This window comes from Typopeltis vanoorti, chromosome 25 (assembly GCF_054136105.1).
Source record: "Typopeltis vanoorti isolate ZY-2024b chromosome 25, IOZ_Tvanoo_1.0, whole genome shotgun sequence".
Lineage (NCBI taxonomy): Eukaryota > Metazoa > Arthropoda > Arachnida > Uropygi > Thelyphonidae > Typopeltis > Typopeltis vanoorti.
Window position 1 is genome coordinate 38,365,450 of NC_143573.1, and position 24,926 is coordinate 38,390,375.

General features: G+C 37.0%; 1 protein-coding gene across 10 annotated transcripts in view; it reads right to left on the reverse strand.

The window, feature by feature from the left end:
- Positions 1-24,926, reverse strand: part of LOC150092673 (liprin-alpha-1-like) — a 778,236-nt gene that overhangs the window by 262,275 nt on the left and 491,035 nt on the right. For all 10 annotated transcript variants that reach the window (XM_090414522.1, XM_090414524.1, XM_090414523.1 and 7 more), the window contains exons 11-13: positions 23,162-23,253; positions 5,212-5,440; positions 501-724 (exon numbers count right to left, since the gene is read on the reverse strand). In XM_090414522.1, coding sequence (XP_090270648.1) covers positions 501-724; positions 5,212-5,440; positions 23,162-23,253 — 545 coding nt within the window. The remainder of the gene's footprint in view (positions 1-500; positions 725-5,211; positions 5,441-23,161; positions 23,254-24,926) is intronic.

Below are 24,926 nucleotides of genomic sequence, written 5' to 3' on the forward strand. Positions count from 1 at the left end.
GCTTACACTTGGATAAAGGATGAAACCAAGAATATAACTTCTTTGTATCTTTAATTTATAGTATGACCAAGTGGAAAAACTTTCAACAATTTCTGGGGATGTTGCAGTATGAAAATTTCTATAACTATATGGGAAATATAACTATATTTTCTCATGTAGTTTTATGAATATTTATTTACAGTAATACACAAGTAAGGATGCCATAAGGGATAAGTACACTAAGAAAGTTAAAGTTGTGCTAGTTAAGTCATGAAAGGATCAAAGCAATAATTCATTTAACTCACAACTGATGGTAAAGTTAACCTTTATAGGACTGCTTATGAATTACAAAAGGATTTTATTTATTTAATAAAATCCTTTTGTAATATAGTATTTCTATTAAAATCCAAATACTATATTGCAAGTATTTGGATAAAATGCCTATCAAGTATGTACTCAATTAATATGAACATATATACAAATGTGTTTATTGGTACTGTTAAAATTACATTTCTGGTTACCTAATTTCATTGTTGATTGCATCTAATTGCTCTTGTAACATGAGTGCCAGTGTTTGGGCATCTGTATGAGCGGTAGGGGACAGCATATCCATTGCATCAAAGATACTCTCATTATCATCTGTCTGGCTGCATTCTGTATCACTAGCATCAAAGGCCTGCTGAACATTTGCAATGACATGAGCTTGTTCCATCTTTTCCCATTCCTGCTCATTCAGTGTTTGAACCTGAACAATGCATACAATATATATAGTTATAATTATTACCTTGAAACCTCGAAAACTGCATTCAGCGAAAAGAACAATGAAGGCATAAAAATAAAACAACAATAAAGAAAGAACTTTTATTATTAATTTATTCAATAAGTGCTCAGGAGCATGCAAATAATAAACAATACACCACATGTCAACCATCATAGCCAAGACAATTGTTTCAATGCATTTTGAAGATCCCATGGGGTGTAATGCAATTGTTATCAGGTAACCAAAAGAGTTTGTGCAGTTTTCAGTAGAGTTCACTGCAATGACTTGTTTTATTTTGCAGTGGTTTGCAGAGTGCAATTTTTTTGTGTGTCAGTCAATGGGTGCACTCTAACTTGGTGTATAGTCTTTTGCTGTGACTTTGAACCCTTTTAAAATGTCAGTTGAACTTGGTGTAATTCGGACTTGTTTGCTTTATGAATTTAAACTCAGTTCGAAGGCTTCAGAAGCATCCAGCAAGATAGGTGTGGCATTTGGAAAAGATGCGGCAGCAGAATGTACTGAGCAGAAATGGTTTAAAAAATTTGTTTCTGGTGATGAATCACTTGAAGATGCACCTCGTTCAGGAAGACTGTCCATTATTGATAATGAAGAATTACATGCTGCTGTTGAAAATAATTCCAAAATTCCCATGTTAAGAACCATCACAAATGTTTAACATGAGTGGTGAAACAATTTGTTTACCTGCATCAACTGGGAAAATCATGAAGCTAAGTAAATGGGTCCCACATGCATTATCTGAGAATAAACTTCAAAGGCTATTAATTTGTTCTTCACTTCTTTCACATCATAAAAATGAGCTGTATTTGGATTACTTGCTCTCTTGTGATGAAAAATGGATCTTGTTCTGTAACAGGAAGAGAATTTATAATTGGTTTTCACCAAACATCTAGTACTGCACACTTCAAAGGCACTGCTTCATCCCCAGAAGACTATGTTTTGTGTGTGGTGGACTGGAGTCAGTATTGTCCACTGCAAGTTTTTTGCTGCAGGTCAAACAACTGCAGCTCAGGATACGTGTGCAGGATACGTTACTTCTGAAACAGCCAAGACTAGTTAATTGGAAGAAAATGCTATTCTTACAGGACAACACAAAACCTCATAATGCAAAACTTATCCGAAAGAAGATTTGTGCTTTAGGATGGGAGATACTCCCTCATCCTCCATATTTTCATGTCATTTCTCCAAGCATATACCACCTTTTTTTTTGGTGCTAGACAATCACATGTGAAATAGACAGTTCCGTAATAAAACAGAGACTGAAACAGAGGTTGCTAGGTTTATTACTTCTAAAGACAAAACGTTTTATAAAAGAGGAATTTATAAACTTGTATCTTGTTGGGAAAGAGTTGTAGATTGTGAAGTTGCTTATTTTAATGAACAAAACATTTTATGAAAATTTTATAGTGTGTTATAGGTAGGGCCTTAACATACATGATGTAACTTTGGACCATTAAAGGTTGGTAAATGCAAAATACATAGCCTTGCCTGGCCAAGTCACCCTAACTTTCCCATGATGTGGCCTGTTTCTACAAATGGGACTCTGGTGAGGCAAGTACAAGTACTGCAGCCTTAAAAGCATATCTTTCCTAGTTGGAGGAAATACCAACTAGGCCTCAAGGTGGTAGATGTCTTTTCATTATCGACTGAATCAATCCTTCCTGTGTCAACTGATGTAAATTCAAGACACCAAGAAATTATATTCTTGGTTGAAATTCTATATCTAAGTATGAGCAAACAAAATTTATGTGTGAAGTATCTTAAGGATTGGGGATACTTGTATATAGATGATAATGACTTAACATCAATTGCTTAAGTATCCCCTAATGCAAAATACACATCCTTTTAGACATGTATAATGCTATGCATTATGGGAAGGGCAACTATCCAAACTGGTTTCAACCTTTAAGGTTTCATCGGTGGGAGCCAGACCTAAAAGAGATATATATCAAGGTTAAAGTAATGCGGAAGTCATATAATTCCTACATAATAGTGAAAAGGTGAATGATCTTATTATTAAATTACTCTGGATCAGAGATACTTATACACTACTTGGAAAGAAGTCACCGGACATCCCCATGGGCAGGGTGCATTGTGCCATGTAATGAGTCGTGTTTGCAGCCAGTATAAATTGGAAGAATGTGATTCTCCTAAGTTAGTGAAACTGTGTCTGGGTGAAATGGCTGCAAGAAGGGAACTGATGGAGTTGAAGGAGACATTGTGATATGATGCAATGTTGCCTATCTGTTCGACAAATTATTGACAAATTGGTCCATCCCAGGTCAACAAGCAGTCATACCATACTGAGATTCAAGTGCAGGGAGTCGACTGTTAGTGATACCTGCAGTGAATGACTATAGGGTGCTATGAAGGATTAACTGCCATTTGTCAGTCGAAACATTGAATGCAGAGTTCCGGGCATGGACTGGAACACAAATCATTCAGAAGTGCGGCTCATAACATGGGTTTCCATGGTAGGACTGCAATATGCAAGCCCAAAATTACCCTAACTAACATAACATGCAACATCATCTTCAGTGGTGCAGAGAGCATCAGTGGGACTTGGAAAGCAGTGTTATGGAGAGACTAGATGGATGTGGAGCATGCCTGGTGAACATCTCTCTCTTACCACAGTGCATAACCCCAACTATGAAATCTGGTGGTGGCAGTGTGATAGTATAGTCCTGTTTTCCTGGTCTGGCATCAGACCTCTGTTTGTGGTGAACACTGAACTCCGAGAGAGATATTTGAACATTCTGGACAATACAATACAATGCTTCTTACTTTGTGGTGCTTCTCTTTCAGCAAGACATTGCATTGTGTCATAAGGCTAATTCTCTAACTGCATGATTTATAGACATGAATGCCATCACACTTGACTGGCTTCCACAGAGTCCTGATCTCAACCCTACTAAGCATCTGTGGAATGAATTGAAGCATTGCGCGGGGTCAAGGGACGTCTTCCCCAACAGTCCAGGACCTCATTACATGCCCACTGGAAGAATGGTCCAAAATTGCCACTGAATGATATATCATGTGGAAAGTATGCTTTGTAGGACTGCTGCAGTCATTACAGTAAAGGAGGTCAGAAACTGCTTCACAGGCAGCACATAGTGCATGGGCATGTTGTCGTGCAACAGAAACCAATTGTGTTGTGAAACAGTTTTTCTTGATACATCGTATGCGGGCACACAAACATTGCATTACTACTAAATAATACTGACCATTCACTGTGGTTCCCCCAGGAACAAATTCGTAGTGGATAATTATAGCAGCATAAAAACAATGACCATTGTCTTGACATGTAACTTTTGCAACCTCTGACTTTCTTCTGCTGGGAGGAAGACGTTCCACACCATTCCATGCTCTGGCATTTTGTTTCCAGATCAAACTGAAAACATCAACTTTCATCATCAGTGATAATTCTTTGCAACACATCATATTCTTGATCAACTGCATGGATGAAATTTTGACAACATGCACAACCCTCGAACAAATCTTCCTTTTGTGCAAATCTCTTTCTAAGATTAATCTGACCATTTCCTCACTGACACAAAGCTGTATAGTGAGTAGCCTAGTGGTTATTTGCCTGTTATGGGCAACAATTTTCTTACCTTTCACCACATTTTCATTTGTCTGTGCAGAAACTGGCTCTCTACAGCGTAGTTCATCCACCAGGGACTCACTCCCCCACCTCTTTAAATGTTGAAAACCAGCAGAACACATGTGCATGGCTCAGACAGTTATCAGCATAAACTTTTTTAGGTCTTGGTACACTTCTGTAGCAGTTGTTCCTAATTATAGTAAAATTTTATCATAGCTCTTTGCTCCATGATGCAACTTCTGACACACTCCACTCTCACACACTTACTTCAACTGTTGCCACAAAAACTACTGCATCATCCAACTTGAAAGTTGTACCCAAAATTACAACACACTCTAGCAGTCAAAACTATAAACATGTTTGTTACTTTTATTCAAAGGGCTGTCCTGTAAAAAAAATCAATCTCATTACTAACAGGCACAGAGTATATATGTTATGAAAAATAAAGTATACATATCTTATTCAGTATAGCTTGTGCACCACAGAATTTTTAAAATATATATATATAACAAACCCAGAAGTTAGATATAACTGAAATTCTATTTTGTAATGAAAGCTTATTCAGAAATACAATTTTATTAATACAGACCAGTTTACAATAAAACTTATATTAAAACCTACCAGTTTCGTTTTAATATAAGTTTTATTGTAAACTGGTCTGTATTAATAAAATTGTATTTCTATTATAAAATGACCAAATATGTATAATTTAATTTAGAAAGCTTATTCACTTATATTTGTAACAAGGAAAGTTTTAATATAAATATAATAATTTCATTTTATATCTTTATACTTTTAAAGGTTAACAAAATAATATTAAATTTTGGTATTATTTTAGTAGAAAACTCACTTTGGCAGAATCATCCTCAAGTGCTTGCTGGCGTCCTCTTTGAGTCCTGCGATTAATGGAGGCAGTGGGAGAGTTGTAATCTAATCCAGTAACTGCATGAAAAGTATCAGAATTTTCTAACCCCCCAGCTCTGCTTGGAGAGAGAGCTGTGGTGGCAGCTCCTGGAGAAAGTCCACTTCGTGTGGGTATGAGAGGAGAAGGGTGAGGAAGAGTACGACTAGAAGCCACCCTGGCACATTAAAGGAATAAGCAGGAAAAACAGGAAGAAAGGTGAACAAAGAGGTCATTATTATATCCATGCCATGGAGGAAAATAAGATAAAAATAAAATAAATAATATATTAAAAGTACATTTGCATCTCATATAGCTGAAAATAATAACCTTAAAATTAAAACAATACATTTTCAATAAATGTATTGAAAATGCATTTTCAATAAATGTATTGAAAATGCATTTTCAACACACACACACACACACACACACACACACACACACACACACACACACACACACACACACACACACACACACACACACACACAGCATACCCATTTTCTAACCAAATAGCAGTAGGTTAGAATCTAACTGTCCACATGCAAGTGTGGACAATTAGATAATTTGTCCTTTAGCAGTAGACAAATTTGTCATCCAGTGAGGCCACTACTTTGTCTACTGGAGCCCTGACTGGCTTAAAAAAAGTAACATGGTTCGACTCTAGAGCAGAGAAACGAGATCTAAACTTAGCACTGTGCACAGGCCTAATCTTAGCACATGCACAGTGCATTAATGTATGATAAGTTTACAATCTTATGAGAGTGGAATTCACATAAGAAATAGAAATTAAGAAATCTCATGTTGCAGTATTATAAAATAAACAAAAATATATAATGCAAATCATGATGCTAAGTATTCTAATTATGTTCAGTATGATCACGATAAAAGATCTGACAATATTATGTAACTGTTGTTGAACATGTCAATATTGTTTTTACTCTATAAGTAGAACAAAAACAATTAAAATAAAAGGATGAGCAAATGTAAAGGATGGCAAGCCCTTGCTTACTGAATGTAAGCGAGGACAAGCCATCCCTGAGAATTCCTAGGACTCATTGAGGAAGAGAATTATACCCTGCGGCACACAACTCACTATCTCCAAGAAGTGAGATAGTGACTGCATGCAACAATATAAGATAATTGCATGCAAACATGAAAAAAATATTAACTCTTTAACAATTATGCTAGTTTATAATATCATCAGATGTATTATTATGATAATATGCTAACCTTAACTGCAATACTTCTGTATTATGTTTTATGTATAGATTTTTGTCTATTTTATAATAATGCAACATGAAATGTCAGATGAACCATATACAGTCATACCCCGACTTACACTACCCTGACTTATGCAAATCCGGAGTTATGCGGTTTCATATATGTACGTATTCCTGTCCCACTTCACGCCTCACCACTACTCGTATCTTTCAGGTGCCGGCCGCATTCACCAGTGTCGCACATGCTGTGAACAAGCACTGACGTGTTTCGTGTGGTCTCCATTCATACACGATTTTTATAGTCTACAAACCTTGCGAATGTTTAATGTTATAACTAATAATTAAGGAATTGACAGCATACACTAGAAATATAAATTAAATAAACTTTAATATATGCCTTCCGATATTTCGGCAAACATCACGTTGCCATCTTCTTGGGAACTTAATACAAAGACATGTGCACACAAGTACTATATAATAGCAAATGAGAACCGAAGCTAGGAAGCTAACGTTTTCCTAAAGTCCTGATGGTGCCCCCTGGTGGGCTATATTGGTAGTTCTTGGCCTTTGGGCTGAAGTTCTTCTGATAAATGTTTCCCAAATTTGGGGCAGTCTCATGCATCCAAATTTGTTGAGGTTTGGCATGTTCCTAAGGGCTGAGGCTGATTCCATGAATAGTCTTTCATATTTGAACTTGCTGCGGTGTATTACTGGTGTATTACATGGCTTTCTTCCATCTTATTCTGTGGCGAGTATCCAGAGCGTGGTCTGCAAGCCCAGAGTGGCTGTACTGGTGTAATCGGATGTAATCCTTGTGTTCTGAGATTCTGATATTCGCTGTCCTGCCTGCTTGGCCAAAGTAGGACAATTTACAGCTGCAAGGAACCGGGTATACACCAGGTAGGTCTACGGGAAGTGGTTGGTCTTTAGTGGAGTGGATAAGGGATGCCAATTTTCTGTGTAGTCAATAACAAGTGGTCAGGTCATGTTTTTTTAAGATTTTGTTGATTTTTTTCAAGGTGCCTCGGACGTAGGGAATGGTGATGGATTTAGAGTAATCTTTTTTGTGAAGGGGGGGGAGGTGGGTTTTGGATAACTGGTTTAAGTATTTTTTGGATTCTTTTGGGTGGGGGTAGCCATTGGCTGAGAAAGTGTCATGGATGTGATTTAGTTCAGTGGTTAGGGCTTGATCATTGGAACAAATTATTTTTGCCCTGTTGAATAGTGTCTTAATAACTCCATATTGTTGTGAGGGGGGGGGGGGGGTTGATGGGATTGTTGGTGAATGTATCTGCCTGTATGAGTGGGTTTTCTATAAACTGAGAAAACCAAGGTTCCATCAGGTTGGCGGGTGACTAGTGTGTCTAGGAAGGGGAATTTATTGTTTACCTCTTTTTCCAGAGTGAACTTGATTCTAGGGTGTTGGTTGTTTAAATGTGTTAGGAAGGAGAGGAGTGAATCTGGGCCATGTGGCCAAATAGCGAACACATAATCAACGTAGTGAAGCCATATGGTAGGTTTTTGTGGGGCTGAGTTTAAGGCTTTCTCTTCAAAAGTCTCCATAAAGAAGTTGGCCAAGGTTGCAGAAAGTGGTGAACCCATGGCTATCTCCTCTATCTGTTTATAGAATTTTCCTGCCAAACGAAATAGCCTGAGTTTATTGTAAATTGAAATAGAGCTGAGATATCGGGAGGAAATTTAGCTTGAATTAGCTCTAAGGTTTCTTTGAGGGGGACATTCGTGAATAAGGAGGAGACGTCAAAACTGACCATTATGTCATTATGTTGGAGTGTAAGGTTTTCTATACTGGCTTTGAAGTGAACTATGTTTTTTTATGTGTGATGGGGTGTTGCTAGTATAGTATGAGAGCGCTTTGGCTAAATGCTTGGCTAGTTTGTAAGTGGGGGGATCAATGCCATCCACTATGTGACGTAATGGCACATTTTCTTTATGTATTTTAGGGAGCTCATATATGCGGAGGGATCTAGAGTTATACGGTTTCAGTCTGTTAGTAATCTCCACAGGCCAAGAAGTGACCTTCTTAAGGAGCCTATGGAGTTTTCTAATTTGAGAGTTGGTGGGATTGTATTCAATGGGGAGGTAAGTGGATCGATCTAATAGTAAAGCCTTGAGCTTACCTGTGTAGTCATTAAGATTGAGTACCACAGTGGTGTTCCCCTTATCGGATTTGGTGATCACTATTTCTTTGTTTTTCTTTAATGCTTGTAGTGACTTGTATTCACTAATGGATATGTTGGATTTCGGAGGATTTGCTTTTTTGAGAACACAGGCTACATCCAATCTAATATTGTTGGCGATGTGGTTTGGAAGGTGGCGAATCCCGCGTTCAATTTGGATCATTAATTCCTCGGCTGGTAATTTCTTAGGAGCAATGGCGAAGTTCTGACCACGTGACAGAGCGTTGAGTGCTTCAGGCTACAAGATAACTGAAGAAAGGTTGACTACAGTGTTGGTTTGTAGTTTAGGTTTGGACGCAGAGTTCTTTATTAATTTTTCAAAGTTGTTGATATGTCGGCTCCGTATTCGTTCGAATTCTTTATTAGCCACCGTACACAAGACGTGATGTAGGACTGACCAAAGCTCATAATTAAGCGTATGTGAAAGCTAATTTTCTAGCGCTAAAATAGCTCTGTTTATGTTGGCTAGGGAACCACGTGTAGCAGTAATTTTCTCCCGAAGTAAAACCTGGCTCACTCGGTTGTAGATATGGAGAGCTTTCTGTGAGATGAAGCGGTGTTTAAATTTTACACAGTTAGGGATGACTTGATTATCCCGGCAGTGTTTTAGGAATGCCAGATGGTTAAGTTGTCTGGATAACTTTAGCTTCAGTTTGCCGTAATAGTGGGCCTTGCGTGTGAAGGAATCACCGTGGATGATCATAATTCTTGTAGAGAGGCTTATACACTGGTTAGTGTATAAGCCTCTTATGGAGACTTTTGAAGAGAAAGCCTTAAACTCAGCCCCACAAAAACCTACCATATGGCTTCGCTACGTTGATGATGTGTTCGATATTTGGCCACATGGCCCGGATTCACTCCTCTCCTTCCTAACACATTTAAACAACCAACACCCTAGAATCAAGTTCTCTCTGGAAAAAGAGGAAAACAATAACCTCCCCTTCCTAGACACACTAGTCATCCGCCAACCTGATGGAACCTTGGTTTTCTCAGTTTATAGAAAACCCACCCATACAGGCAGATACATTCACCAACAATCCCATCACCCCCCCCCCCCCCCACAACACTATGGAGTTATTAAGACACTATTCAACAGGGCAAAAATAATCTGTTCAAATGATCAAGCCCTAACCACTGAACTAAATCACATCCATGACACTTTCTCAGCCAATGGCTACCCCCATCCAAAAGAATCCAAAAAATACTTAAACCAGTTATCCACAACCCCCCCCCCCCCCCTCAGAAAAAAGATTACTCTAAATCCATCACCATTCTCTATGTCCGAGGCACCTCGGAAAAAAATCAACAAAATCTTAAAAAAACATGACCACACAGAAAATTGGCATCCCTTATCCGCTCCCGCTCCACTAAAGACCAACCACTTCCCCTAGACCTACCTGATGTATACCAGGTCCTTGCAGCTGTAAACTGTCCTACTTTGGCCAAACAGGCAGGACAGCGAATATCAGAATCTCAGAACATAAGGATTACATCCGATTACACCAGTACAGCCACTCTGGGCTTGCAGACCACGCTCTGGATACTCACCACAGAATAAGATGGAAGAAAGCCATGTAATACACCGCAGCAAGTTCAAATATGAAAGACTATTCATGGAATCAGCCTCAGTCCTTAGGAACATGCCAAACCTCAACAAATTTGGATGCATGAGACTGCCCCAAATTTGGGAAACATTTACCAGAAGAATTTCAGCCCAAAGGCCAAGAACTACCAATATAGCCTGCCAGGGGGCACCATCAGGACTTTCGGAAAACATTAGCTTCCTAGCTTCGGTTCTCATTTGCTGTTATGTAGTACTTGTGTGCATGTGTCTTTGTATTAAGTTCCCAAGAAGATGGCAACGTGACGTTTGCCGAAATATCAGAAAGTATGTATTAAAGTTTATTTAATTTATATTTCTAGTGTACGCTGTCAATTCCTTAATTATTAGTTATCATGTTTAACCAGCGTATAAGCCTCTCTACAAGAATTATGTTTAATGTTATGTTCTTGATAAAAATTTTATCACATAAAAAATAATAATGTCGTCCAAAAGAAGCAAGTCCGATTCTTCTACAGCTAGCAAGAAAAGAAAAACATTGACTATGGAAACAAAACTCAATATTATTAAGGATTTTGAAGGCAGAATGAAAATTTGTGAGTTACCAAAGAAGTTCGATCTACAGGAATCCACAGTAAGAAAGAACAATCATAAAAGAAAGGGTTAAAGATCTGAGGACATTGATTCTGATGAAGAACGAATTGCAGCCACAAGGCAAGGAATAAAAAAATTATTAGCTTGCTATGAAGAAATTTTGCTTGACAAGGAAAAGACATTATGCCATCAGACGAATCTATTTGATTTTATGAAACCATTGACATCAAAATAACTTTCTTTTTTTTTATGTACGAAAAACTACAATTATGATTATATTTCGTAAAAAATATACGTTTTTGTAAACCTTTGGTCCCAATTAACTAATATTTTGTATTTTGTATGCAAAATTATACCCGAGTCACGCGAATTCGACTTACGTGCTTTTTGTTGGTCCCACCTACCGCATAATTTCAGGGTATGACTGTACTGGTTTCATCAATATATGGTTCAATTGTTAGTATTTGGGATTTGTTTTTCTTTCTGGGTGCTCTGGTCCAACCAAAAACATGAATATGATCAAACACACTTTTTCTGAAGTAATGGAGGGTTAGTGCTATAACTACCTTCTGATGAACTCTGATCGAAGGAAGGATGAAATAATGACAACAAATGTCAAATTTTTCTTTACAAATAATATATTTTTCAGTATTTGCCTTTGCAAAGTTATAAAAGTTACAAATTTCTAGTTTACGTATATAATCCTTAAAATTTCTTGGTCATGCAAAGCTGATGTTAAATTCTGAACTAATATAAACTTTTCAGATGTATTTTCCAAAATATATAAGCACCTACAAGCCACTTTTCTGCTAATGCACATGTAAATTATTCTGGAACTCCTGATGGATGGATTTATAGATAAATTTAGTATTATGAATCCTTAAGAAACTGTCAAGCCATTTCAATTTTGGTTTCAATCAGACCATTTGAAGGGGCTCAAAGGGAAAAAATATGTTGAAATTATAAGCTGTGAAAACTCCATTCTTGCTGAATAGAATTTAATAAAATTTGGTATATTTAAAATATACACAAGCAGATGAACATGGACAATTTATGATGGTTCAAGTTTTGATTTTACTCAGTGCATTTTTATTGGAAATGCATGGCAACAAGTTTTAAACTAATATTAATAATTCTGTGCTGACTGAGTGGAATTTAATGAAATTTGATATTCATGTTCTCCATTGGTTTGTCAAGTCATTTAAACTTTGGTTACAATCAGATCATTTGTAGAGGCAAAATAAGGCAAAACAAAATTATATGTCTGAGTTATAAGAGTTAAAACTATGCCAGTTTGATAAAATGCGTTATAACTTTGACAAACTAGTTAGAATTCTACAAAAGTACTACTATGTGAGAGTTTTTATGTTGGGCCCACACACGAGAGGTTGGCTGATCAACCTATAGTACATTAGTACCATATATGGATAGTGGGTTGGGAATGGAGAAACTTGTTGACATTTGATTTAAAAGCCTGCATATTGTATTCCTTGGGAAATGCATCAGGGGAAAGACTGTTCCACAGTACAGCAGTAGAAGGGATGAAGGAGGAGGGAAAAAACTTGTTCTGTGGGTGTACTGTGAAAGGATGTTGAATGGCAGTTGTACGAATTCCAATGGGCTTAGTACAGAGTGGAGGAATTATTGATGCTGTTTCAGATGAACGTTTCCCATGGAAATATTTATAGAATATACAAATTGCAGAGACCAAACATATATGTGAAAGTGAGGGGAGCAAGTTGGTAAGAAATGGGTCATTTATCAGTCTAATTGATCTCCTCTGTACTGAGTCAAGCATTTTGAGGGAGCTTTTAGGAGCCCCACTCCAAATGTGAGAACAGTATTCAATAGCTGGATGGATTTGTCATTTGTATAAGGTTAACAGCTGTTTAGAAGTGAAGTAATGTCTTGAGCGAAAGAGAAATCCAAGTTTTTTTGGAAGCTGAGGATGCAATGGTTGCGATGTGTTTATCCCAGGAGAGGCCCGATGTCAGGGAAATTCCAGGAAGAGAAATCTCATTTTGTCTGGGAATTTGAGTGTTATCAAAAATAATACTGGGGGAAAATGGTTCTTTTTTGTGAGAAATAAGACACAACTGGGTTTTACTAGCATCGAAGTTGATGAGGTTATCTGAGCCCCATTCGAAGATGGCTTGGAGGTCAGAATTAAGGGCAGTGGTGGTTGATGTTCTGTGGGTTGAAGTGAGTTGTGCAGAGTAGGGTTTGTCAAATGAAAGGGAGGAATGCAATGTGCTGTCATCCGCAAAATTGTGTATTGGATTGGAGGTCAACTGAAGTAGGTCGTTGATATACAGAAGGAAGAGGGTCGGTGAGAGAACTGTACCTTGTGGGACCCCAGCATTAGTCGGATGGTGAGAGGATAGGGAGCTGTCTACCATCACACATAGTATGCATCCAGACAGGAAGCTGGAAATCCATCTGCAGAAGTCCTGAGACAGTCCAAGTGATAGGAGTTTGCTTAGTAAGCCTTTGTGCAAGACCCGGTCAAAGGCTTTAGAGATATCAAGTGTAACCACTTGGGATTCACCAAATTTCTCCATGGCATTTGCCTAGAGATGGATGATATATGAGAGTAGATCTCCTATTGATAGGCATCGACGAATCCGTAGTGGTGGTTTCAAGGTAGAGTAGGAATTAAGAATTGATGGTTTTCTCCATCACTTTAGATAGAACTGAGATGAGCGAGATAGGGTGGTAATTCAATGGCAACGATTTGTCACTCTTTTTAGGAATGGGTTGAATATAGGCCAATTTCAAGTATTGGGATATATGCTAGTGGAGTAAGAGAGTGTGTACAGACAGCATAGGATAGGAGTCAGTTCTGGTGCAGAGACCTTCAGGACAATTGGACGAATGCCATCAGGGCCAAGAGAGTTTTTTGTGTCTAAAATATACAAAACGTTTATGATCTCTTTCTGGCAAAAGGATACAGGGGGAATTGTATGTTGGGGAGTTGGAATGGCTGGAGGGTGTTGTTTGCCATTGTCAGTTATGCATGCATTGGAGGCAAAGTGTGAAGCCAGGAGATTAGCTTTTTTTTGTGGGTGATGTCGCAATTGAGCCATCTGGGTATGATAGAGGGCGGGAATAGTGTAGGGCAAAAGTTACACCCAATTGCATTGGCAAAAGAACAAAAGGCATGGCTGATGTTTGGACAGGCTGCAAGTTTCCTGCTTTTTGCCTGTTCAAATTCTGTTTTGAAAGCAGTGACAATTTTCTTGCATCTGTTTCAGGCTTCAGTATAGACACTGAAGGAGGATGGAGTTTTTGATTTGCCAGTTGTGGTATGCCTGATTTTTCATTTGTACAGCCTTGGCACATCTTTTGGAGAACCAGGATTTAGATAGGGAGATGGCATTTCAGAGAAGTGTGGGAAATGTTTGAGTGGGGGGAGGGATATTTTCAACAAAAGAAGGTCAAAGTTGGGTGATTCTAGGTTAGGTGCTCTCTGGCAGGATATGTCAGAGCGGATATATGAGTAGACCCTTGGGTCGTAAGGAGTTAAATAGTGTATAGTTTGGAAGGTTGAGGTGGATGGATAGTGCTGGGGGAAGGTGAGATTTGAGTTTTGGTTAAAAAGAGTAGGTGGGGTTTGGTGGACTGCCAATGGTAGTGGACACTATTAAGTTGGTGTTGAGGCCAAGGATGTTGGTGAAGTGGATATGCAAGGTTCTGTGAGGCATGGATTTGACCACAAGGGTCTTGCACGTTTCCTATGCAGTGCCTGCATACTGGTCTCCTTGGTGGCGTCACTTGATTTTTGCAATAGTTTAGTTTGTTTGTAGTCTATGATCCAACAGCTGTCTCCATTTTGGCGTTTTTCTTCTAGTTGTCTTCAGATTTGGCGTCTTTGTTCCCTGTGGGCAAAAGTTAAATCAGGTCGAGCAAGTATGTGCGAGTGGGGGAAGTGTCCTTTAGCATGTTATTTATCACTGTTATTAATTTGGATGTGTTTACTGGTGTATCACAGGTCACTTTCACGAGATGTGGAAAGTTCGTTCTGTTCTTTCTTTTGTTTATGGGTCCGAAACAATGGCATTTGATGATATTTCTGGGGAGGTTGCATTCTCCTACTAATTTGCTGATGTCTTCTTTTAATGATTTACTGTTTTCCACCGGAAAGTTCAGAATAATGGTGTTGAGTCTCCTGTTTTTGGCCTTGAGTAACTCGTGTACTGTTGATGCGATTAGGACGCAGAGTTCGTTAGATGGCACAGGTGCACTTGTGATCGGGTGCTGGTCATTGAGTATCTCGAGCTTAGTTTCCAACTTTCAGATTATGGAAGAGAAAGGATTAGTATTAAAGTGTTGTTTGAGGTTTTCAACTCGTTTGCCTAGGTTCAGTAGCTGTTTTAAAGAAGGATGACACATTGAGCAGAAGAAAGGCTGGTTGAGATCGATAAAAAGCTTGTGTGCCAATTCATCTATTTACGTAAAAGGAAATATGCAGCCAGTGGCAACAAAAATTGCACAATATACCTTTTTTTTCCTTTCAGTAACTTCGGTTTCACAGCTGCAGCACTTCGTATCATTCGGTTTGTTGAAGATCAGTGGCACTATACTGACAGGACTCAAGGTATCTTTTGTTGTTGGCCTTTGTTGCCGCCCTCTTTACTTCACACGATAGGCATAGTGGGCACTTTCACGTGGTTGTTTTTTAATTGTAAAAATAACTGATTTGATGGACTATGGGTACTTACAAGTTGTGCAGAAGTAATCGACTCCTTAGTACCCTCTGTTAATTTTCCGTTTACTGATTATTTTGCACAAAAAACACTTGCAATTATGATAAAATGTGGGAGCACAAGTTTAATGTAACTTATTCACAGATGCCACCTATCCATGTGAGTTGTTTGTATAATGTAACCATTTTCTGTACATCATGATAATTCTCAGAAAAGCAATGGAAATACTGACAATTATAAAATCTGAACAATTTCCACCAGTATACACTATGTAAAGAGAGCTCTTGAATGCTCATTTGGTGCAATACGTAGAGTGCAAGACAGCAGTTTTTATTGATGAATATAGTCTTAGGTACAAGACTGCCTGATGAAAAATTCTTTTCATCTCATAAATTAAATTTTATTGGCAAAACAATTTGAATAATATTTTCCTTTTTTTTTTAATTTGCTAGAACTGGAAATTTCATTTTAAAGTAAATTCTCTTTAGCTTTATGACAATGAATTTAATGTGATGTAGGATAACAATAAAAAATACAAGTATTTTCAATGGAACATTTTATATACAAAATTAGGTAAAACAATATTAAGTCTACAGGCATATACACCAAAAATGCTCTATGTTCAATCATTACGATAATGAATACTGTCTCTATTCAAACATGTACTTATGAACAGCACCATTTTATGGTGTCTATAAAGATTTTCTTACTAAGAAGTAAGAAAATATTCTTAAAAACTTTATCAAAATAAATATAAAAACCGAGGAAAACTCACATAAAAACTTATTTAATGTAAAATTTTTGTCTAAGTGTCATAGGCATTTTCAGTTCAGGCATGATCATAGAACAGTAAATAAACAATAACACACAATTCTAAAAAAGTGCCACCTAAGCAGCTAATGTAAGATAACTAAATATGGTGAATAATTTCCTAACTTAAAAGAAAAAATACACATCCACACAAAGGTAGGAAGGATTTGCAGATTTAAAAAGTACTATCTCCCACAAAGGGCATAGACATAGACCATTGAATCTAAGTCAGGACAATGAAGTAAGGTTTTACAATTTTTGTGATAAAGCTGTTCTGTGAAGAAATGCCTTTTAAGAAGGACTCATTTTATTCCAATAAACTATGTTTAGTGCAGACAGCATGCTCAGCAAGTCCCGACTGTTCGGGCTCATGACATTTAATATAAGACATGTTCTTTTAGACAAATAGGCAGATCTTTGAGTTTGTCCAAAATAAGATAAACCACAAGAGCAAGGAATCTGGTAGACACCTAGAAAATCTAGAAACGGAAGCTTATCCTTAGGTGAAGATTTTTTGGATGGGACGAAAGGCGACAAAAATATTGTGGTTTTAAAACTTTTATGCATTCAGAAATGTCTTGCACATAAGGGATTAGGAACGTGAGTTATTTATTCTGTATTGGAAGAGGTAGAGATGCCATAACTGTTAAAAGTTTTTTTAATGAAAGAATTCTTAAAACCATTTAATAAAAATGTGAATTTAATACGTTGCAATTCTTTCTGTAAGAGTTCACCTGATGCACATAAAGAATGAGCACGATGTACTAAAGTCTTAATAGTTTCAGCCTTTTGAATAAGATGGTGGTGGTGAGATTCAGCACGGATATAGTCTACTGAAAATTGTAAGCTTTAGAAATTAGGAAGTTAGGATATTATCAACTGTATTTAGTTATCTTACATAAGCTACTACTTAGGTGGCACTTTATAGAATTGTGTATTATTGTTTATTTGCATTTCTATGATCCCATACTGAAGATGTCTATGACACTTGGGAGAAAATTTATTAAATAAGTTTTTTTATGTGAGCTTTTCTCCTTTTTTTTTTATATTTATTTTTATTATGCCAACTCACAGTATTCCATTATTCAAATCAATGTACTCTTTGTACAGAAGATCTGAAGGTGGAGTGAGGAGGAAGCAAGTACAAATGAACACTTTTGTACAAGCTTCTTATACAATAATAACATAATATGTGATATTCATTTAAGGATATAAAAACTTTATTGTAGCAGACATTATCTATAGACGGAAACCATTGGCAATGAAGATGCAAGCTCCAGCTTTTGTTTAGAATAATGTAAGAATAATTGATATTTTCAAATATTCACATATTCAGAATTAATAATGCTTAATAAATAATTAAAATTATTAGCCTTATGTATTAAACTAGTGTTGCTTTGCTAGATTTCAAACCAACATCTTCTTACACAATACACAGAGTTAATAATCAAGTACAATAATGACCTGCTTATGATGCTTCACTTTATGACAATCCCCTCATGATATTTTTCAATTATGACCAATAGCCATTTACACGCCACCACATTTGCAAACACAATAGTTTTAATGACATGATCCTCCTGTGAATTAACCAACATGCAGTAATTGTGAACTCGGTTTATTTACAGTGTCATTGCCCGATACATCTCTGAGCTTTGGTATTTTGCTGTGAATTATAAACTGTCAATAACTATTATTGAAGTGTTCTCTGCCAGGTTGGCAGGAAAATGACCTAGAAGAAGACCAAGATATAGGTGGATCGATACGGTACAAAGTGCCTTAGACGATAGAAATATAAGATCTGATAATGTTGGAGTCTTCACAAGTAAAAGATTGATTTGGAGGAAAATTGTAGATAGGAAGTTAGTAATGATGTAAATTTTTCATGTAGTACTATCATGTCCTGTACACCCCTTGAGGGTACATGGCAGGAATTTGATGATGATGATAACTATTATTCTATTTTATTGGTTAAAAAGGGACAGATAAAACTCAAGTAAAAGTGCTATTGCTTCCAGTGAAAAGAAGATATAAATCTGTTATGTTGTATGCTAAGATTAAAATGATTAAATTCAGTGATGATAGTGTATCAAACAATGAAAGAGGCAACAGGCTCAGCTTACTTCACACTATCGTTGTCAAACTACACACATTAATAATAATAATACACATTAATGATATCTCATTGACCAATAATCCTATCCACAGGTTTGCTGATAATAGCACTACTCCATTCCTCTGCTCATTCAATAAGCCAAGCATTGAAACATCCCATGTTTCAAGATCCTCTACAACCAGTGCCTCAGTGAACTACATACCATTCATCAATGGATCAGAATAACTTGGTCACTGTCAATGCTTCTAACATGCAGTTTTGAATTCTTTCTCACAGGAAAAAAAAACAAAAAACTATTATTCATAAAAACACACACACATACTCTAACTAGACAGGATCATCTCTCTCTCCTTGGACAGATTACTTCTAGCCTTTCCTGGCAAACACATCATATCACATTACATCAACAGCTTCCTCAGTATCCAAAAAAATAGACATTCATTTACTCAAGATGCTAATTTATACATCACCCAACCAGTTGCTAACTCTATATAAATCCCAAATCCACCCTTTCTTAGAATATTGTTGATATATTTGGGGATGATAGACCTAAAATCCCTGTAAAAATTTCTATATCATCAAAACTTCCAGAACATGGTGATATAAACAAGGATATATTAAGACAAAAACCTTCTAGATTAAATTTGTTGCCTTACTAGCAAGTATAACAACAGTATTTCAGGACCAAACAAGAAACAGGAAATTTTATTGCAATTTGTATGTCATAATGCTTGTGTACTATCATCCATTACTCACTTTTTCTTTTTATCATTTTCCTGTTCATCTTCTTTTATAGGATTCTAATTTACTAAAAAAATCTTAAAAAATGAAGGAGAGTATATCATAAAAGGAATCACAGATGATAAAGGTAAACTGAGGTTAAGTTTGGTCTGGGAAACTATGGTAGCAAATAAATGAGGAGAGGAATTAGGAGTATATTCCAATTTTATTCGAACAACATTAGAACAGAAAAAATTTAATCAGAGAATAGTAATGATATCTTAATTATGCTGAAATACCAGTCTTTCTGTATGTGCCTTGAAACTATATACACAAGGAAATAACTGGCTGTTCTGCAACTTTAACAAGCATTGATAAAGTGATCTAAAAGTAACATTTGGTCAAATTTAAGGGAACTGAGTTCCCAAAATTGGACCAAATGCACAATATAACAAGCAATATGGTCAGAAATGATGGTATATTCTTCTAGAACCAACTTAGTTCCAGAAGGACATACCATCGATGCTGACCTTATTTCTCAACTACTAAACTGAGTGCTAATGTTCTGTAGGGACACTAACTGGTAATTAATTTACGGAATTGACAACGCATATAAAGTAAATTAATTAAAGATAACTTTAATGAATCACTTCTATATTTCGGCAATGTCACATTGCCATCTTCAGGAACATAAAGATATGGTATGTGCACTAAGGAACTAACAAAGTAAATGAGGAAGAAAATAAGAACTAATTTTGTTCCTAAAGTCCTAATGGTGCCCTCTTGCGGGCTAATTTGGTAGTCTTGGCAGTTGGGCTGAAGTTCTCAAAATGAAAGTCTCCCAAATTTGGGGCAGTTTCATGCACCCAAATTTGTTGAGGTTAGGAACGTTTTTTAGAGCTGCTGAAGATTCTTTGAATAGTCTTTCGTATTTAAACTTGCTGCGATGGATTATTTTTGTCTTCTTCCAACGAATTTTATGGTGGGTATCTAAGGCATGGTCTGCCAGCCCAGAGCGGCAGTACTGGTGAAACCGGATGTAGTCTTGGTGTTCTGAAATCCTGATATTTGTTGTTCTGCCTGTTTGGCCAAAGTAGGACAATTTGCAGCTGCAAGGGACCTGGTATACACCAGGTAGGTCTAGGGGAAGTGGTTGGTCTTTGGTAGAGTGGATAAGGGATGCCAACTTTTTATATGGTCTGTAACAGGAAGTAAGGTCATATTAAGACTTCTACTTCTGTACCCCAGCCACCACTCAACACAGTAATCAACCTCTCGTCGGCAGTTTTAAAGCCTGAAGCACTCACCGCACTTTCACGTGGTCACAATTTCGCCCTAGCTCCAAAAAGGATACCTGCTGAAGAAATCATGATCCAAATAGAGCATGGAATTCGCGACCTGCCTAACCACATCGCCAACAACGTGAGACTGGATGTAGTCGGTGTTCTCACGAAAGCCAAACCTCCAAAATCCAACTTATCCAAAAACGAATATACAGCCCTACAAGAATTAAAAAACAACAAAAAATAGTAATCACCAAAGCTGATAAGGGAAGCGCCACTGTGGTACTCAATCAAAAAGACTACAAAGGTAAGCTAAATTCTTTAATACGAGACCGTACTACTTACCTCCCCATTGAATATAATCCGACCAACTCTCAGATCAGAACTATCCACAGACTCCTTAAGAAAGTCACTTCTTGGACTGTGGAAGTCACCAACAAACTTAAACCTTATAACTCTAGACCCCCCCGATTATATGGACTCCCAAAAATACATAAACAAAATGTGCCATTACGTCCCATAGTGGATGGCATTGATTCCCCCACATATAAATTAGCCAAACATTTAGCCAAAATGCTCACACACTACACTGGCAACACACCATCACACATAAAAAACTCGGCCCACTTTAAAGCCAGTATAGAAAACCTCACACTCCAACACACTGACATAATGGTCAGTTTTGACGTCTCCTCCCTATTCACTAATGTCCCACTCAAAGAAACCTTTGAGCTCATCCAAGCCAAGTTTCCTCCCGATATCTCAGCCCTATTTCAGTTCACAATGAACTCAGGCTATTTCGTTTGGCAAGGAAATTTCTACAAACAGATAGAGGGGACAGCCATGGGTTCACCACTTTCCCCACCCTTGGCCAATTTCTTTATGGAGACATTTGAAGAGAAAGCCTTAAACTCCGCCCCACAAAAACCCACTATTTGGCTTCGTTATGTGGATGATGTGTTTGCTATTTGGCCACATGGCTCAGATACACTCCACTCCTTCCTAACACACTTAAACAACCAACATCCCAGAGTCCAGTTCACCTTAGAAAAAGAGGAAAACAACACCCTCCCCTTCCTAGACACTTTAATCACTCGCCAGCTTGATGGATCTTTGGTTTTCTCTGTTTACAGAAAACCCACCCACACTGGCAGATACATTCACCAGCAATCCCCCCCCCCCTCACAACAATATGGGGTGATAAAAACACTATATAACAGGGCAAAATTAATCTGCTCAGATGACAAGGCCCTGACTATGGAACTAAACCACATCCTCAACACTTTCTTAGCCAATGGCTACAACCCCAAAAAAATCCAAAAAATACTAAAACCTATAAACCACAACCCCCCTCCCCCCCTCCACAATAAAGACTACACCAAGTCTATCACCATCCCCTACATCCAGGGCACCTCTGAAAAAATAACTAATATCCCCAAAAAATATGACCTTACTTCCTGTTACAGACCATATAAAAAGTTGGCATCCCTTATCCACTCTACCAAAGACCAACCACTTCCCCTAGACCTACCTGGTGTATACCAGGTCCCTTGCAGCTGCAAATTGTCCTACTTTGGCCAAACAGGCAGAACAACAAATATCAGGATTTCAGAACACCAAGACTACATCCGGTTTCACCAGTACTGCCGCTCTGGGCTGGCAGACCATGCCTTAGATACCCACCATAAAATTCGTTGGAAGAAGACAAAAATAATCCATCGCAGCAAGTTTAAATACGAAAGACTATTCAAAGAATCTTCAGCAGCTCTAAAAAACGTTCCTAACCTCAACAAATTTGGGTGCATGAAACTGCCCCAAATTTGGGAGACTTTCATTTTGAGAACTTCAGCCCAACTGCCAAGACTACCAAATTAGCCCGCAAGAGGGCACCATTAGGACTTTAGGAACAAAATTAGTTCTTATTTTCTTCCTCATTTACTTTGTTAGTTCCTTAGTGCACATACCATATCTTTATGTTCCTGAAGATGGCAATGTGACATTGCCGAAATATAGAAGTGATTCATTAAAGTTATCTTTAATTAATTTACTTTATATGCGTTGTCAATTCCGTAAATTAATTACCAGTTATGTCTAACCAACGTATAAGTCTTACTACCAGAATGTAGGGACACTATCTGGCAACAATCAGTTGAAAGTGGGTGTCCTTCCAACAAGATGATATCAGTTTAGTTTAAGAAATGAGGTTGGTTGTCAACAACTAAACTGAATGCTAAGCTTCTGTGTAAGCACCATCTAGCACTTATCAACTGAAAGTAAGTGCTCATCCAACAAGACAATATCAGCAGTTTACACACACACACACACACACACACACACACACACACACACACACACACACACACACACACACACAAAGGAGCTGGAATTTCTCCCTAATCCTGCTTACTGGATGCTATGCTTGGCCTCTATAAAAATAAATAAATACAACAAAAAAAAACCTGATTATCACTTTTTTAATGTTCTTTTATGTGCATATTTTTATAATGTTGAGAGTGTCAACAGTTTATACCTCTGAGGAATTTTATCAAGCTTAGATGGATTTGTTTAATAATGTTTTAAATGAAATATTAACAAAAATTTAGAACTTCTGAAAACTTTTGGGTATTCACTCTTGTAAACATTCTTCCTATTAGCAAGTACCTATGCAAAGAAATATACAACATATACCTTGCTAAACTTTCTGCTCTATAAGTCTGTAGATCATGCCTTAAGGAATCCATTTCACTTCTCATTTTTGCAAGTTCACTGAGAATTTTTTCCTGTAAAAAAAAAAAAAATAATAAAAAAAAAGTTGTTTTCATTTAAATCAACTGATCATGTATGAAAAAAAAAAAAACACAGCAGCAAACCTTTAAAGGGAATACATTAAAAAACTATTTTAATACAATTATAAATTAGGTTACAATATCAGAGTTTCTGCATAACTGAAAATTCACTGTAAATAACCTGTACGAAGAGGCATCAGTAGCATTCATCTCTACGGGACAAGTGGATAAAGTTTTAGTCTTTCCAATCAATAGGCTGTAGGTTTCTAAATCTTCCTGTTAAAAGATTAAAACCTACAGACATTTTTCACTGCCTTTTCTGAGACCACCACTGCACTAACGGAAACCTGAAGTGACTTGAAAAAAAGTATCAAGTATATGGCAGGGGAGGTCAACCTTTTACGTTCTATGGGCCAATTTTTTGTACAAGTTCAGATGTGCCACACCACTCTTGTATCCTTAAAAACTCCCTGTAAAAATGTTAATATAGACATGATATATTAATTTAATATAAAAACAAGATAAACATTATTTACCTCAATGACTTTTGAGTCTCTTTTGATTTTGCCAAGCTTTTAATGTTTGAAGTTAAATTAGTTACTGAGAGCAGCAGAGAATTCTTCAAATTTGAATCAGTGAATTGAGACCATTTTTTGTTTTTAATCAATTTCATGGCTGAAAATGCTTCTTCAGAAATGACAGATATAACTCTGAGTAAATTTTCTTAATTTTGCAAAATGCTCACAGGGTAATGATTGCCAGAAATTAATCATGTCAGAAGCATTTGGAACTGAGGAAGCTTATCAAATTTCATATTCAGTAATGAATTTATTTTCAAGTCAATAAGTTCCATTTGTATGTTACTAGGCATCTTCATAATTTTTTGTTCACTATGTGAAATGGATTTATAAATGCAAGTATGCAGTCCTTGCAAAATCACGAAAACAACTTTCAACTGACTCTTACAATAACTTGATTTTTTCTATATACAGTCATACCCCGAAGTTATGCGGTAGGTGGGACCAAAAAAAAGCACGTAAGTCGAATTCGCATAACTCGGGTATAATTTTGCATACAAACATACAAAATATTAGTTAATTGGGACCAAAGATTTACAAAAACACCTATATTTTTAAAGAAATATAATCATAATTGTAGTTTTTTGTACATAAAAAAAAGAAAGAAAGTTATTTCGATGTCAATGGTTTCATAAAATCTAATAGATTCGTCTGACGGCATAATGTCTTTTTTTTGTCACGCAAAATTTTTTCATAGCAAGCTAATGATTTTTTTTATTCCTTACCTTGTGGCTACAATTCGTTCTTCATTAGAATCTATGTCCTCCAAAATCTGTAAACCTCCTTTTTATGATTGTTCTTACTGTGGATTCCTGTAGATCAAACTTCTTTGCTAGCTCACAAATTTTAATTCCGCCTTCAAAATCCTTAATAATGTTGAGTTTTGTTTCCAGAGTCAATGTTTTTCTTTTCTTGCTAGCTGTAGAAGAATCGGACTTGCTTCCTTTGGACGACATTATTATTTTTTATGTGATAAAATTTTTATCAAGAACATAACATTAAACAATTGCATGGTTTGTAGGCTATAAAAATCGTGTATGTATGGAGACCGCGCGACTTCTTCACAGCTTGTGTGACACTAGCGAATGC